The sequence below is a fragment of the Staurois parvus genome, unplaced genomic scaffold, assembly GCF_062004578.1.
Source record: "Staurois parvus isolate SC_StPar_1 unplaced genomic scaffold, SC_StPar_1.0 ptg000029l, whole genome shotgun sequence".
NCBI lineage: Eukaryota > Metazoa > Chordata > Amphibia > Anura > Ranidae > Staurois > Staurois parvus.
The window spans coordinates 10,585,701-10,602,556 of NW_028317825.1; the positions used below are offsets into that span (position 1 = coordinate 10,585,701).

The window sequence follows — 16,856 nt, forward strand, 5'->3', positions numbered from 1 at the left end:
TAAAATCATTATTGGCAGATACAAACATAGCACATTTTACAAATTTCCTGGTAAATTACTACTAAATATAAAAGTTTAACCTGTATTGAGTTAATAAGTAACAAATATTTGTAAATTTTAAATTGTTCCTTTTAAAAAATGGTGAAAATTGAACGTACGCAAAATTTGACATAGCCAAATTTCTAGAAACATCTGGAGATTTTAATTTTTCACTTACAGCTTTCAGAGATTGTAAAAGACCCCCCAAACCATAGATTTTCCGAAAGCACATGATCAGTAAAATAAAAACAAGGTGCTACTAATTTTTAGGGACTCGTGATATTTGCGCTATAGTTTATCAAATCAATATTTTTGCTAAAAATACACTAAAATCATTATTAGCAGATACAAATTAGCAAATATTTCAAAATTCCTGCAAATTCCTACCAAATATAAAAGTTTATTCTGTATTGAGTTAATAAATAACAAATATTTGTAAAATTTTAAATTGCCCCTTTTTGCAAAATGGTGAAAATCAAATGAATGCAAAAAATTTCTCTAAAAATCTGGAGGTTTTCATTTTTCACTTACAGTTTCAGAGTTTGTAAAAGACCCCCAAACTATATATTTTCTGAAAGCACGACAAGTAGAATAAAAGAAGGTGCTACAGATTTTTTTAGGCCCAAAACACTTGCGCAAATGTTTATCATATCACTACTTTCACTAAAAAAACAAAAAACAAAACACAACACACTAAAATCCTTATATCCTTTCAGGCCCACATGCAATCCCAGTAAAAATCATGCCGCATCAACCTCCGCAACAAGTACAGAATATTTACCTTCTTAACCAATGACACTACAAAGCTAATTCACTCCTTCTTTATCTCTCGCCTCCTGCAACTCTCTCCTCATTGGCTTACCTTTACATAGGATACCCCCCCTTCAGTCCATCATGAATGTTGCTGCCAGACTCATCCACCTTGCCAACCATTCAGTGTCTGCCACCCCTCTCTGCCAATCCCTCCACTGGCTTCCACTCACTCAACGAATAAAATTTAAAGTACTAACAACAACTTACGAAGCCATCCACAACTTGGCCCCCAGCTACATCACTAACCTGGTCTCAAAATACCAACCCACTCTCTTCGGTCCGCCCAAGACCAACTGCTCTCTAGTTCATGTGTCACCTCCTCCCATGCTCGCCTCCAAGACTTCTCCCAAGCTTATCCCACCCTATGGAACTCCCTACCCCAATCTGTCCAACTATCTCCTAATCTATGCACCTTTAGACAATCCCTGAAAACACTTCTCTTTAAAGAAACCTATTCTGCTTTTAACTAATGCACTGTTTATACTTTCTCCATCAGCTCCTCCCCCACAGCTATTACCCTTTGTATCATTTGGCTTTTCCTCTTAGATTGTAAACTCTAACAAGCAGGGCCCTCTGATTTCTTTTGTAACAAATTGTATTGTAACTGTAATGACCACTTAATTTTGCAAAGCTCTGCGCAAACTGTTGGCGCTATATAAATCCTGAATGCTATTATTAATTTGGACACAAAACCACAACATAACTTATAACTATGGAGAGCTGTGTTTACCCGCACAGAGATGCACAGGTGTTCTATAAAACCCTGTGCAGGAAATGCTATTTATGTCAACTGGGACGCAGCAGCTGCAATGACAGATCTGACATCCATGCGGGTGGTCCAAAAATGCTGACAGTATGAGTTCAGGGTCATGCGCCCACATGGGAGCAGTGGCTGTGTCAATGCAGCCGCTGCATCCCAATTGATATGGATGGGACTGTCTGCACAGGAATGCATGGAACACCTGTGCATTCCCATGCAATCGTAGTGTCAATTGACATCAATGGGACTGCCTGCATGGGGATACACGGAACACCTATGTATCCCTCTGCAGCTAAACATGTAGTATGCCCCACATGAACAAGGCCTTAGACTTGCAGTTGGGGGCAGGTGGGGCTGCATTTTTGCCCCCCCCCCCACCCTTAAGCTACAATATGCAGTAGACAGGGTGGTGATGCCATGATGCTTCATGCCCATGGCAAAGTTGACCCAACTTGTAGAAATGCCGAGGGCATTCTCTACAGATTCAGGTCAACAGGGAAGTGATGCAAATGCCCCGCATCCTCATGCAATGCATGCGGTTGCGGTGCAATTGTTGGTAAAATGGGGTTAAAACAAGTGGTGAGGAGCCGTTGCATCGCTTCCTTACCACCTGCCAGTAGTCACTGGAGCGTGATATGAACGTGGATTGGGCTTCAGAGGCATGGGAGATTTAGACACATGTCTAAATCTACCCTATGTTTTTTATTATTTATTTTTACACTTTTTTTTTTTAATTTTTTGTAGAGGAGAAACATCAGGGGTCTAAACAGATCTCTAATGCCTCTTTTTTGAAACAGAGAAAGGGACTGAAGACAGTTCCTTTTTCTGCAGCCTGAGCTGCACAGTAGATGAATGAGATAGGAGTCTATATAGACTCCTATTCATTCATAAAATGAAACATAGTAAACAGTGTTTACTATATTTCATTAACAAACTGACACATAGTAAATACAGTTTATATGTGGCCGGCGATGAAAGGATACAGGAGCGATCTGTATCGACTGCTTGCTGAATTCCTTCAGGATGCAGGAAACACATGTTTACCAGCCCCCTGCTCTCCATGCTGACATCAATCCATCAGAGGCTGCAGCCGGCAGGAGGGGGAGGAAAGCAAGCTAGCAGCTTCAGGGAGGGGGCGCCCAGCCACCAGGGAGAATCTATTTTTGACAGGTTGATCCAAAGTCAGTGGGAGGGCAGAGGAGGAAAACCAACAGCTGCAGCGGGCAGCCACAAGTTCTTACTTAAATCGGTAAAAAACAAATAAAACCTACGGTAAGTGTGGTGGCATTTCCGGTTTCGGAAGGCAGCCGCCATCTTGGCACACATATCCCTATGCTTAATAGTACACATGCTTATATGGGTCTGTGGACCCATTTTTAAATGTGAGTAGGTTTTATCGTTTTTTTTTTTTTACCAATTAAATAAGAATTAACCACACTATGGGAAGTCCCTTGTGATTTATTCTTTTGAGTATGGACCAAAGGAAAAGAGTCGCTTGATGCATTGCAGATGAGGAGACATCTAGGAGAGCTGCTTAGGAATTCACTGACAAAAGCATTTGTGACCTATAAAGTTTATAGGTCAGATTTGGTTGTAAATGTGCATGCTAGCTGGTGGAGGAGCAAAAGTGGTGTTCACTGATGGATTGATTGAATATTGAAGATTGTCTCTTGCACAATAGACTTATTTTTAGCACTCATTTTTTGGTGTATTATTATTTTCATATTTTGAATGCCCAGCCGGGTGTTTATTGTCATGAATATTTTTTCACAGTATTTTTTCGCAGTGAATATTTTATTTCGGACTTAAGTAATATTGATTTAGTAACCCTACTGCCTCTCCACCTTAAGGACAAGTGCTCTGCCAGGTGTTTATCTAACAATTGTTTTGCTTATTATATACACTATATTGCCAAAAGTATTGGGACACCCCTTCAAATCATTGGATTCAGGTGTTCCAAACACCTCCATGGCCACAGCTGTATACACTCAAGCACCTAGGCATGCAGACTGTTTCTACAAACATTTGTGAAAGAATGGGTCGCTCTCAGGAGTTCAGTGAATTCAAGTGTGGTACCATGATAGATTGCCACCTGTGCAATAAGTCCATCCATGAAGTTTCCTTGCTACTAAATATTCCAAGGTCAGCTGTTAGTGATATTATAACAAAGTGGAAGCAACTGGGAACAACAGCAACCAAAAAGCCACGCAAAATGACAGAGCGGGGTTAGAGCATGCTGAAGCGCACAGTGCACAAAAGTCGCCAACTGTTTGCTGAGTCAATAGCAAAAGACCTCCAAACTTCCTGTGGCCTTCAGATTAGCACAACAGTGCATAGAGAGCTCTATGGAATGGGCCGAGCAGCTGCGTCCAAGCCTTACATCACCAAGTGCTGAAAAGAAAAGTTGCAGCGCTAAACACAAAAATGTTGAATAATATCAATAAACTACTGTACTGTACATCATACATAAACTCATTTCTAGGTGCTGAATTAAAGCTATACAGACCTTGCTAAGTTTTGGTCTGTCATAAGGCAAGTGATTTTCTCTGGTCACCATGACAATCTTCCCTGAATAACCTTCTTGGCGCAGGGTTTCCGCACACACCAGTGCAGCAGGGCCTACAATGGAATAAAACATGAGCAAATAAAGAAGCAAAATATACGAATCTGATTTATATAGTGTTACAGATTCCACAGCTCTTTACATAGATTTTTGAAGCATTCGCATCAACTCTTAGATTGTAAGCTCTAATGAGCAGCGCCCTCTGTTTCCTCTTGTACCAAATTGTATTGTAACTGTAATGTCTACCTTCAGTTTGTAAAGCGCTGCGCAAACTGTTGGCTTTATGTAGATCCTGTATAATAATAATTCCTATCTCAAAAGCAGCGCACAATCTAATCCCTACACACACACACACACACACACACACACACACACACACACACTTTGGTGGTATGGATTAGAAGATCAGTGAAGTTCTTATTGCAGTCTATCACTGAAGAGGTTTCCCTTCACTTTATATCTCATAGTCATGTGACCTGAATGCAGGAACGTGGTAGAAACCCCACCATGGACAGTTGTCACAAATGACACCATTAAAGGCTAAGTTTACATATGAGAAACAAATTAATTTAAAAATCAGCATAAGGGATATTGTACAGCTTCAATGTGATGTGTCCCTTTTGCTGCGGTGTCCTGGTTTAGCAGAAATGCTCTTTTGTTGTGCCTCCACCCCCACCGCTGTAATCTTCCAGTGCATTGGGGGTTAATAGAACAGTGGGAGCTCTGAGAGGCACGCATTAAGAGTGCGCGACTATGCTCGCCCTTTCCGCCCAGCTCTTCTATTCATTCTACAATATGAATTTTCATTTACTTGCGTCTACAATAAATATAGGTGTATACGGTACTTGGAATGCTGGCACTGGTAGCATTTGCACATCTCCTTCAGTTCTGCATTGCAAAAATAAGAAAAACATATTTCTTATGGGTACCCTCCATATGAATAGGTACTTTATATAGGTAATAGGTATATGTAAAAAAAAAACTCCACAATTACAAAAAGATATGCACCTTTGAAGTGAGATGTACAAATCTAAGATCAACTGGCCAATCAGATGCCAACATGGCTTGGATACGTACAGCTGAATCACAGGTTCAAATGTCAAAGAAATTGGAATACCAGAATATGAAAGTAGTGTCACAGTCTAAACAACCAGACAGTGCAAATGCCGTTGCCAAACATTTATGTACAACTGGGCCGTGAGGTAGGGCTCTTATGTTGAAAGCTGACACAGGATTATTTTCTGGAAACCCTCAACACTGAACTTTTTCTTTAAAGGAAAACTCAAGTAAGATCAAAAGCGAACAGTAAAAACCTACACGGTACAAGGCTGTTTACACTTTGGGCTTTTTTTACTTTAAATTACAGGTGTACCTGCATTTAATGTTGCAGAACCCATTTTACAACAGCAGATGGAAGGAGTTAGTGTTCGAGCAAAGGACATTTAATATAATGCCTGCACCTTGTACATGATCCAGGGAAAACAGAATCCTGTCTGCGATGGACTTTGTTATGGCTATAGGCTCACAGTACTTTATTTTACTTTCAGACAGATCATACAATAACATGTAGATATGAGCTAAATAGCTTTTACATATTTATATATATTGTTTTTAACTCAATTCTGTGTTTTGCTTGGAGCTCTTCATGAAAACTATTTATAAAGGAACTAAATTAGGGTGATGATTAAAGTGGAAGTCCAGCCCATTCCTAACTAAGCCTAAACCTGCTCCTACCCCCCTTCTAAACCCTATTCTATCTACTCTGTAAAAGGAAGATGTGTTTATTTACCTATTCTGAGAGCAATCAGGTCCGGTCACAAGATTTCCATAGCACCCAATTTCAGTGAAGTGGAGAGATCAACGAAAATGGCTGCAGAGCCTGGATGCTGACGTCACCCTTAGGCTTACTATGGGGCATCCGTTGTCAGTTGTCCTTCCTCTATACTGAATCTGCCATTGACAGCTGATCATGTGACAGGACCAGACTGCTCTCAGAACAGGAATGTATATACAGTATAAAGTCTTCTTTTCACAGGGTAGATAGAATCAGCTTCCTATGGGTGCATTCACTGAAGAGAAAGCCATGAGCACCGGCAGGGCATCCCTGATCCTCCTGATCAAGGTTGCTTTGTGCAAAACCACTGCACATAGCAAGTAAGTATGACATGTTATTTAAAAAAAAAAATTGGTTTAGAATAATTTTCAGCTTAGTTAGGAATCGGCTGGACTTTTACTTTTAGCTCCTTGCTGAGTGAAAGGCGTTGAGGTGTTTGCATCTTGGATTGATTGGTTGTTTTGCTGGATTGATGAATAAATAGTATTGAGGCGTTTAAAACACAGTGAGTAGTTCTCTTTATTCTTCTGGAATTGCCATGAAAATGTGATGTTTACCTGCTCCAATGATGGCTACAGTACTTCTGTTGCTGGCATTGTGTCGGCACATAGCTTTTACTCTTTTTACATTCTCCAATGCCTGGATTTATGGACAAAAGAAGCCATTAGCTCTATACACAATTTTAGGAGAATTCCAGAATTTGCTACTCTAAATATTTAGTAACTTGCCTTTTTACTTGTTACAAGATGCACACTGCCATTCTCCACTGTGACCTGTGGAGGAAAGATAAAGTGACATACAAATGAGGAAAGGAAACCTCCCAGAATAGCACAGGAGGAATTACTTACTTTAACTTTTGAAAATAATGCCTATAAAGAGCCAATTACTTTGTAACAAAAAATAAGATAGTATTTGAGCTAAATTTTGATTGGAGTTAAATATTTTGCCAAAGCAAATAATAATTAAAAAAAGATAACATAGAATGCACACCAATCAGCTATAACTTTATGAACACCCACCGAATATTGATTAGGTCCCCCTTTTGCTGCCAAACAGCCCTAACCCATGAAGGCATGGACGCTACTTGTGTTCCTCAAAGCATTTGTGAACCATTTTTTCAGCATTATCCTGCTGAAAGGGGCCATTGCGATCAGGGAATACCATTTCCATGAAGGGGTGTTCTTGGCCAGTAAAAATGATTAGGTAGGTGGTACATGTCAAAGTAACATCCACATGAATGACAGGACCCACAGCTTCTTAGGCAAAAGCATCACACTGCCTCTGCAGACATGCCTTCTTCCTATAGTCCATCCTGGTGACTTCTTTTTTCCCAGCGACAAACACCTGGCCAGCTACATGATTTAAAGAAAATGTTGAGTCACCAGGCCATCTTCTTCCATTGCATGGTCCAGTTCTGATGCTCATGTGCCCATTGTAGGCACTTTGGCTGTGGACATGGGTCAGCATGAGCACCCTGATTGGTCTGCGGCTACGCAATACACAACAATCGCGATGCCATTTTTTATGCTGTCAACACATCAACTTCAGGTCTAACATGTTCACTTGCTGCCTAATATATCCCAATGCCTTAGAGATGCCATTGCAACAAGATAATCAATGTTATTCACTTAACCTGTCAGTAGTCATAGTTTATAGCTGATCGGTGTAGAATTACTACACAAGTCATTTTGTAATTGAATGTTTGAAAAGAAAAATATTCGCAGTCGCTGTAATTGTTAGTAAAATTCAATGCATTATGGCAACCTGGAGGCATTCTGTTACATACAGTTGGTGTACAGAACATCCCCAGAAACGTAATTTACTGCTTGTGTTATTGGCTCACAGATTTTCTCGTAAGTCTGCACTAAAATACAAGTCAGTATTTAGGCAACCCCTGCAAGAAAAATCATTTTTGGTAAAATACTCCCAAGGATTAATAACATCTAAAGGGATGCAGACTCTGCTATTTTCCTCATTAGAACACTGCAAGTGCATCAGTTGATTAATAATGAAAAAGTCCCTCTTTTTCAGATTCACTTTGCGCATTGTAAATACTAAATTAAATACTAAATATTACAGAATTGAACAGGTAACACATTTGTTAAATAAGGCATGTTTATGTGCATTGATAAAAAAAAGTAAAAAAGAAACAATTACAGCATTAAAGTGTCAAACTTTTTTTTGGCTAGAGTAACCCGTCAGTTTTTTTAGCTATTTGTGTCAAACAGGAAATCCCTCTAAAGTGGAGGGAATCCCAGGGTGTTACCAGGATCACCAGAACCAGTGCTCCCACTGAAAGATTATCCCTCTATTCCTGTTCTGATGTCAACCCAAAATTTGGGATTTTCTTTAGTTTCACGTTTGATGATAATGATATACAGAATAGAGAGAGAGGGTGAATCTTGCTAATAGAGGACCAGACAGCAATAAAACCTGACAGGAGTTCAAATCCATTTATGGTGCTTTTAGTGACACTTCAAAGATAAAATACAAGCAATATATAACTCCCTGAATGCCCCATTTTACCAGATAAATAGGATGTACACAAAACTTAGTATGCAGAAATCTGCGGCTTTATGCCATCTCAGCCTGCCCAAAGCTGACCTCTGAAATGCTGTGCAAATGCAGAGGTGTTGCCTGTGACAGGCAACTCTTCTTTGGGGTCTGTGGCCTAAACAATCGATTTTCACCTGTGAAGGAAGAGACCTCAAAACAATTTTAACACCCAGCTGGTGTAACAAGTGATCATGGCATCTGGGAAAAATGAACACTGCGACCATCCGCTTCAGAAATCTATCATACCAAAACTTTTTATTTTGTATTCAGCAATATAACGGCCAGGACTAAAAATTTGGGCCAAGTTTTCTGCACGTGTGACTGATGTTACCTTATAACAGGGCAGACTGTCCAATCCAGGGTATTCTTCTATGTCTCCTGTTTTCACATTAAAGCATGCACCATGCCAAGGACATCGCACTCTGTCCCCTGCCAGGAATCCTGTAAATTACCATTAATAAAATTTAATTATCAGCTTATGAACTTTTGAATTATCACAAGACTATTGTCTATAAGCCTTTCTGCAAGCAGAAATGACTACTGGGTAATTTGCATTTTTGTTCTTTCTTCTGGATACATTCCCCTGAGAACATTGTCTAAATTCTCTCTACTTGTAGTCTGTGCTCCAGCGAAGTCAAACTATTGTGAGATTGTTATTATAGCAAAACGGTCACCAGTCAGAGCTGGCAGGATAACCTTGCATATGAAATTTAGTGCCTTCCAGTTATCATTCAGTGTCAACATGTTATGAAAAGGATTAGGATCTTCCAATATCTGTCAACAGCTTTCCAATATGCTGCTAATGAACAACACCACACACATAATATATCACAACCCGAGATCACTCCTTCAGATCACCAAACTAGTGGTCATACCTCCAAAGCCATACCTCTATACCTCAGTCAGAGATCTGGAGAAAACATCACTACAGAGAAAACTGGACTGGAGTGTGAGTGCCCAGAGACACACTGAAAGTGTCTGGAGAAAGTGAACTGCACTGGTATTTAATTGGGAACTGAAAATACGTCTGCTGTGGTGGAAGGAGGGACTTGCAGCCGATTCATTCATAGACCTGTGCAAATGAATGATGCTGCTGTGTGGATGGAGTCCCACAAAGATGCTCCAATTTAAAATTTAACAGCTGCTGCAGGGGAGAGGAACCCCCACATGCTGTCACAGGCGGGGTCTGCTTTGGAGGGAGGTTGCTTAGCAATATGTTACATGTTGGCAGTATGGGTGGAACATGTAACATGTTCCTAAATATGGAGTCAGTCTTTAAGTGTTTCAGTAACAGTTAGGGGTATATTTATAAAAACAATAAGTGCATGTACATTCATTCTGGGTGAATGGGGCAAAAAATGTTATTAGGTAAATTCCTGAGTTATTAGATGTCCCCAGAAGATAGCCAGCAAGACAAACTGGAGGGCTATTATAGGGCGACACCCACCCGGCCTACAATAGGCGTGCAGGAGTGGGTGTGCAACCCACAGAAGATCAGAGCCCCTATCCCCCGAGCGAGCCCCCAGTGCACCTCCAGAAGGTAGATCAATGCACTGTGCCCCATCATGTTTGTATGTCAGACATATTCAGACAGAAGGCCTCCGGATGGCATCCCCAAGGTATGGAAAGCTCCCCCAAAAGGGATGGGCGGCCCCCCATCCCAATGGAGGCAATACAACCAAGACAGGAGCTGTCATTACGGCCAAAGGATATGGTCATAGACCGTGAGACCTCACAAGGCACATCAGAGCATAGTATTAGTCCCCCCCAGGTACCACTAGCCAGGGGAGATGGTTAACATGTTTTGACTAGAGGGCTTGGTTCCTCAATGTTTAAGTACATGCCCGAAAGCACAGTCACACAGCCATACTATCCTGCACCGCACAGGATGTACAGAAACCTAAAGGGTCTAGAACTGCCCAGTGCATTATGGAACCCCCCCTCCGAAAGGAAGGCAGCCAAAATGGCAGGGCCAGGCACAATCCTCGAGTGCAAGCAATCACAGGAGTTAGTCAATGAGAGCCTAACTTGTGTAGTACAGTTCTCATTCAGTACAAATCCTGACCATGCAGAGCTGCACCAGATTTTGCACGCTCCAGTTTTAGTAAATCAACCCCAATGCACTAGCACTTTCACTGGCTGAATTACTATGCAAATTCTTTATCAATAGACCCCTAAGAGTTGAGTTCAGGGTTACATAGTCATAGTAAGTGTGGGTATTAAAGGATAAGTTCACCTATTGGAAAAAAAAATAGTAAATGTACATTTTTTTCCAGGTGAAAAAATGTGCATTTATTATTTTTGTCCAAAGGAGCCTGGAAAGCATTGCACCAGAGATCAGTAGATTGCTGATGCCGTGCAGGTCTCCTGCAGACCTGTCAATATCTGCTTGCCATACAGGGATGTACAGCCAATAAGATATTTTGACAGGAAGCTTCAATGAACTACCACAGCGCTCCACAGTGCCGTGGTAGCTAACTGAAAACTACAAGCCCACAGCCGCTAAGGCTGTTGGGACTTGCAGTTCATTCACGGAAGTCCATGAATGCATGATGTGGCCGTGTGGGCTGAGCCCTGCACGGCTGGGTTGTTTTCAGATCTGACAGATAATATGAGGAGAAGCTTCACTGTAAAATCTGCCAGAGGGAGGGGGGTGCGGCTGCAGCTATGGGTACATGTGACATGTTCCACCCTAAAAACGGGCGGAACATGTAATATGTTCCCAAAGGTGAACTTATGCTTTAAGTGTCAGGGAGAAGGTTGAGTTAATGGTTATTTTAGGGGGTTATACTAAGCAGTGAATATATTTTTCAAACAACCACTGGTGGTGAATCACTGTAATTTAAAAAACGCATGTATCGAGGACATTCACCTGTAGTGAATGTCTGATCAACTGCTGTATAAATATGTCCCTAGGTTTTCAGTTAGTGTGAGGGTTAACAGTTAGGGTTAACTGCTAGGGTCTGCTTTAGTGTGAGGAATACTATACAAGTACCTGAAATAATAATAATAAATAAATAGGGGAAACTATTTTCAGATAAAGTAATCACTGTTCTAGGTATATGTGCTCCTCTGCACAGTGCAAGGGTGCCAGCCCAGCCTGTGAGCCGCACATGTGTGATACAAGAAAGATATTCTGGATGGCTGCACTCCTCGTTGAAATTTTGTTACTAATACCAAAAGACAGCACTTATGACTAAGCGCAAAAGGAGAGTGTAAAAGCATCAACTTGCTTCTTCCTTCCCCCACTTTTTTTGTGCTGTCTTTTGCTATTGGTAATAAATGTTCATCAAGGAGGGCAGCTGTCCAGAGTATCTTTCTTGGAAACTATTTTAACTTTTTTTTTTCCTGGCATGGAAAGGTATGTGCCAAGGCCATACAACACACCAGGTGAATTACTTATGCTCTTCTGTCAGGCCTAAAATGTACCTCTGCACTATTCAATGCCCTGAAAGAATTTCAGTCCTGGGTTGACTATAATAATCAACTTTTTAAAGTAGAAAACATGAGCCGCACAATGCACTCTTGGATGTTTCTCAACAAGTCACTGGTCTCTCACAATGCATTGTTGAAAGGGCCAAGGTCACACCTTTGTCCACCGAATGGCACGTGGATACTCCACCTTTCAGGTGTAAGGTTAGTTTCGGACTAGAGACAGGGGTACCTTAACCTTGCAGCATTCACAGAAGTGCCTTAAAAGTGGTCTTATTAAAATTCCCACTTCATCTGAATCAATAGGATACGTTAGCATTACCAACCCACATGGTTCGAGTTAAAGAATATTTCAGTGCTATAAATCTATGCCGGATGAGGGTGCGTGTCCCTACGCACCATCTGGCCAATGATGAATCTAAAATATAACCTTTATTCAAATATATATCAAATGTATGCTCAGCTGTAATTAATGCCTATTGGAGTGGAATGTTCTGAGCACAACAATATGACTGGATACCATTGCAATTATTTACCTTACATCCAAATGGTTAATAACACCAGACCAAATACCATACCGTTTTAGATGGACGGCGTAAAACGAGACACTGTAGTTTGATCATCAGTCTATCAGCTTGAATATATACTCCCTATTTAGGTAATGGAGTTACCCCATGGAAAAAACTAATTAGATAGTATAATCTGTCTTGCTACAGATATGCAATACAGGTACACTCATCCACGGGCTTAAAATGTCAGATTCTCATGGACAAACCCCATACATCACCATATCCAGACAAAAATACCTCACTGTCTTGAGGAATGCAAATGATGCACTGTAAAACGCACTACAGACCTTTCCAAAAAGAAAAAAAAAAAAAAAAAAAAAAAAAAAAAAAAAAAAAAGGGAGGTGGGGGAACAAAGAGAGATCCAAAAAGGAAAAAAAAAACCTACATGTTGCGTGCCAAAAAACAGAGCTTCGTCAGGAATATTAAGAATTAAAATAGGTCACATAGTGCCTGGAAGTTGTGCTTAGCTTCACGTGGTGGCAAAAATGACACCTCTCGTTTGTTTCACTAGATAGATAAATAGATAAATGCTGGCCATCAAAATGGCCCTCTCACATGCTCATTTCCTCAACAGACACCATCTCCTGGACAAAACCTGCACATGCTCAGTACCTCAACAGACGCCATCTTGTGGACAAAAAAACAACAGCACATCAGTCCACAACACAATAGACACTACTGGTGTTCTCAAACACTGTTAATGCCCCACTAGTTAAGGACCAAAATTACAGTTCATACCATTATATAGCATTTATGGAGCAAAATTGAACAAAAAGCACAGATCCCTAACCACACACACAAAAGGAAGGAAGGTAAATCCTCCATTTAAACCAGAAGGTGCCCTTGAGCCTAAGTGGAAAATCCATTTTGCTTCAAGTTTCAAAAGACATTTATCTATGTCTCCTTTTCTAGGACCTAGATTATATTTGTTAATAATCCAAATGTTTAAGAGGTCAGCCTTACCATCATGTTTCTGTAACATATGTCTTGCTACTGGTCTATCCTTGTTTTGAGCAATATCGTTCACATGCACAAGAACTGGTCTCCTAAAGGGGTGAATTGTTTTTCCTACATATATTAGGGGGCATGGGCATTTTAAAGCATAGATCACCCACTCTGTGCTGCAATTATAGAAATCTCTTATTTTAATAATCTCCCCATTTTTTGAGTTAATAAACTCCTTGGTATTGCTCAAGAAAATACATGCCTTACAGTGACCACATCTGAAAACGACCTTTTGGTTTCCCAGGTAGTCAAGTTTGTTTCATTGATGTTTTAGAGTTTTTTTTCTAGGTGACTATGTACCAACATCTCTCAAATTCCTACCCAGTCTATAGGTTATCTTAGGGTCTTTAGATAGGATCTGTGATAGATATTTGTCCTCATGCAAAATGTTCCAATGTCTCTTTATGATGTTGAAAATCTGCCCTGATTGATTTGAGTATGTACCTATGATACGCATGTCTTGCTGGTCATCCACTTTTATGGTCTTCTGACCCAACAGAGATTCTCTCGCAACCCCTTTCACTTTCTCATAAGATGTAATAAAATCAGTCTTCTGATAGCCACGTCTCATAAATCTGTCAAACAATTTTTGACTCCCAATTTGGAATGCCCCTTCCGTTGAGCAATTTCTCTTTGCTCTCATAAATTGACCAGTGGGGATTCCTCTTTTCAAGGCTGCTGGATGTGAACTTCTCCAATATAAACAGGCTATTTGTGGAGGTCAGTTTTTGAGAGATTGTTGTACTAATATTGCCTCCATCACCCCTTTATTCTCCATGTATGCCATCATATTTAATTTCATTCATGAAGTACATCCCAATATTGTTTCGATTTAAGGTAGCTACAAATTCCATGAACAGATCCCTTTGACCCTGCCATAATATAAATATCATCAATGAATCTTATCCACATTAAGACGCACAGCATTCTAGTTCTTCTACAAAGACCATAGTACACTCCCACCACGGAAGAAAGAGATTTGCATACGTAGGTGCGCAAGATTAACCCATCTCAGTTCCTCTGCACTGTCTATATACTTTACCATCAAATAGGAAAAAATTGTATTCCAATACAAGAGTGAATGTGGTATAGTACTCAAATAGTTTGCCTCTAGTTTCCAGAAAAGATTTACAAGCTTTTAGACCAAAATCGTGCCAGATATCACTATATAAAGCCTCCACATCTAGACTAGATAGCCACACATCATCTTCCACTGTGATATCCATTAGTCTGTTTACAAAGTCTTGTGAATCTTCGATATATGAAGGTACACTACATACAAATGGATGCATGATATCTAGATATGTGCTTGCTCCTTCTGTAAGATTGTTATTGCCTGAGATAACAGGGTGGCCAGGAGGTTTTTCTTTATGTTTGTGTACCTTAGGTAAGGCATAAAAAGTCACAATAGTTGGATGTGCATTCATCATAAAGGCACCTTCATCTTTGAAGAGGATCCTCTCTTCAACAGCCCTTTTCAAAATAGAGTTCAACTCACTCAAGTATTTGGGGGATTGGATCATTCTGAAGTATTTCATAGTTATTCTTATTGCTTAATAGCTCATAACACATTTTCAGATAAAATGACCTGTCCATCAAGACTATATTTCCCCCTTTGTTGGCTGCCTTTATAAATATTTCTTTATTACTGCACAGATCTTCCAACGCCTTCCATTCAGAATAAGTCATATTATATTACTTATTTTTCCTCTGCCTTCTTAACCATAAATCATTCAAATCTCTCTCAACCAATTTTACAAACAGTTGGATGCTGCTCCCCTAAAGGAAGGGCGGGGTATAGTTATTCCTTGGTTTGAATGTGGAAAATAGGACCCCGTATTTCAGCATCCCCAGTGTTGTTTTCAACTTGTAATGATTCCAATACACTTAGGGCTTCCATATCCCTAGATGTCAAACCCATCAGAGTATTAGATGGTTTGTCCTTATATTCTTTCTTCAAATCCAACTTTAAAGTTGGGATCTTTCCTCAGTCTGGACTGGCTGAGTAATGTCAGCAGACACTGGGCTTCAGCCCACTCTCGGCTGAAAACGGGTCACAGAAGTGCAGAATGAACTGGCTTTACGGCTCCATGCACACTAGCATTTTTTATAAGCTTATACAATGTTAGAAAAAAATGTTGGATGAAAAATGCTGGTAATAGCATTTTAGTAAGGTTTAGAAGTGTTTAGGAGCATTAGCATTTTATTAGCGTTTTTGTAGAAGAAAAAAAAAAAGCTAGAAAGCATTTTAGGAATGTTTTAGGAATGTTTAGGAGCATTTACAAAAACAGTTTTTTTTCTGCTCCTAAATGCCGAAGCTTGAAAAAATGCTACTAGCCTAAAACAGTGTGCATTGACACATAGGTAACACGATTTAGATTCTAGGAACATAAAAAAAACGCTTAGACAGCTTCTAGGAGCTTAAAAAAAAAACACTAACGTGCATGGAGCCTTAAAATTACATAACAGTAAAATATTATATTTAAAAGAAGAAAACCGCAAAAAAAAAAAAAAATTCTAAAAAAATCTTCTCCCTGCAAGCTAAGAGTATAATGTGGTAATATGCATCGCATACTACCACATTATAAAGGACTTACCTAAAAACAAAGCCCTCCAGCGGAGTGCTATCACAACTCTCCGAGGTTTCCATCTTCACCCAGTGTTCGTTCCAGGTTTGCGAGTAACGGCCATCTGATTGGCTGGGCCGCGATGTTGCCACTCCCCGCAGAGAGTTTTCGGCCGTGGCATGGCTCTCTCAATGGACAGTACGACGTCCATTGAGAGCGCAGTGCGCATACGTCGGTGACATCACCGGCGCTTCTAGAGTAAATATCTCCTAAACGCTGCACCTTTAGGAGATGGTTACAGCACCTACAGGTAAGCCTTATTAAAGTCTTACCTGTGGATAAAATATTCAAAAAGTAGTTTACTTACACTTCAACCGCCTCCAGCCCGCCACATAAGGACGTCCTCCACTCTAACTGCACATGCGCACTGAGTCCCTGGGACACAGTGGATCACTGATCGGAATAAATAGCAGATGACGTCAGCTCAGCTCTGTCATGAGATCAGCTGTGTCCAATCACAGCTGATCGCATGTAAACAAGAAAATGAAAGTTATCGGTAGTCCTCTTCTCAGGCTGACAGCGCGTGAGAGAGGAGAGCCGATAATTGACATTCCTCAGAGGGGACATCTACACTGATCATCAGTGCACTGATGATCCGTGTAGCCCCATCAGTGACACCTGTCATTGCCCATCAGTGCCACATACCAGTGCACATCA

At 40.4% G+C, this 16,856-nt stretch overlaps 1 protein-coding gene across 3 annotated transcripts in view; it reads right to left on the reverse strand.

Annotated features, from left to right (window-relative positions):
- The window catches only part of LOC149471118 (apoptosis-inducing factor 3-like), a 202,624-nt gene that overhangs the window by 167,958 nt on the left and 17,810 nt on the right, over positions 1-16,856 (reverse strand). For all 3 annotated transcript variants that reach the window (XM_089657819.1, XM_089657809.1, XM_089657825.1), the window contains exons 4-7: positions 8,897-9,006; positions 6,738-6,782; positions 6,567-6,648; positions 4,119-4,231 (exon numbers count right to left, since the gene is read on the reverse strand). In XM_089657819.1, coding sequence (XP_089513945.1) covers positions 4,119-4,231; positions 6,567-6,648; positions 6,738-6,782; positions 8,897-9,006 — 350 coding nt within the window. The remainder of the gene's footprint in view (positions 1-4,118; positions 4,232-6,566; positions 6,649-6,737; positions 6,783-8,896; positions 9,007-16,856) is intronic.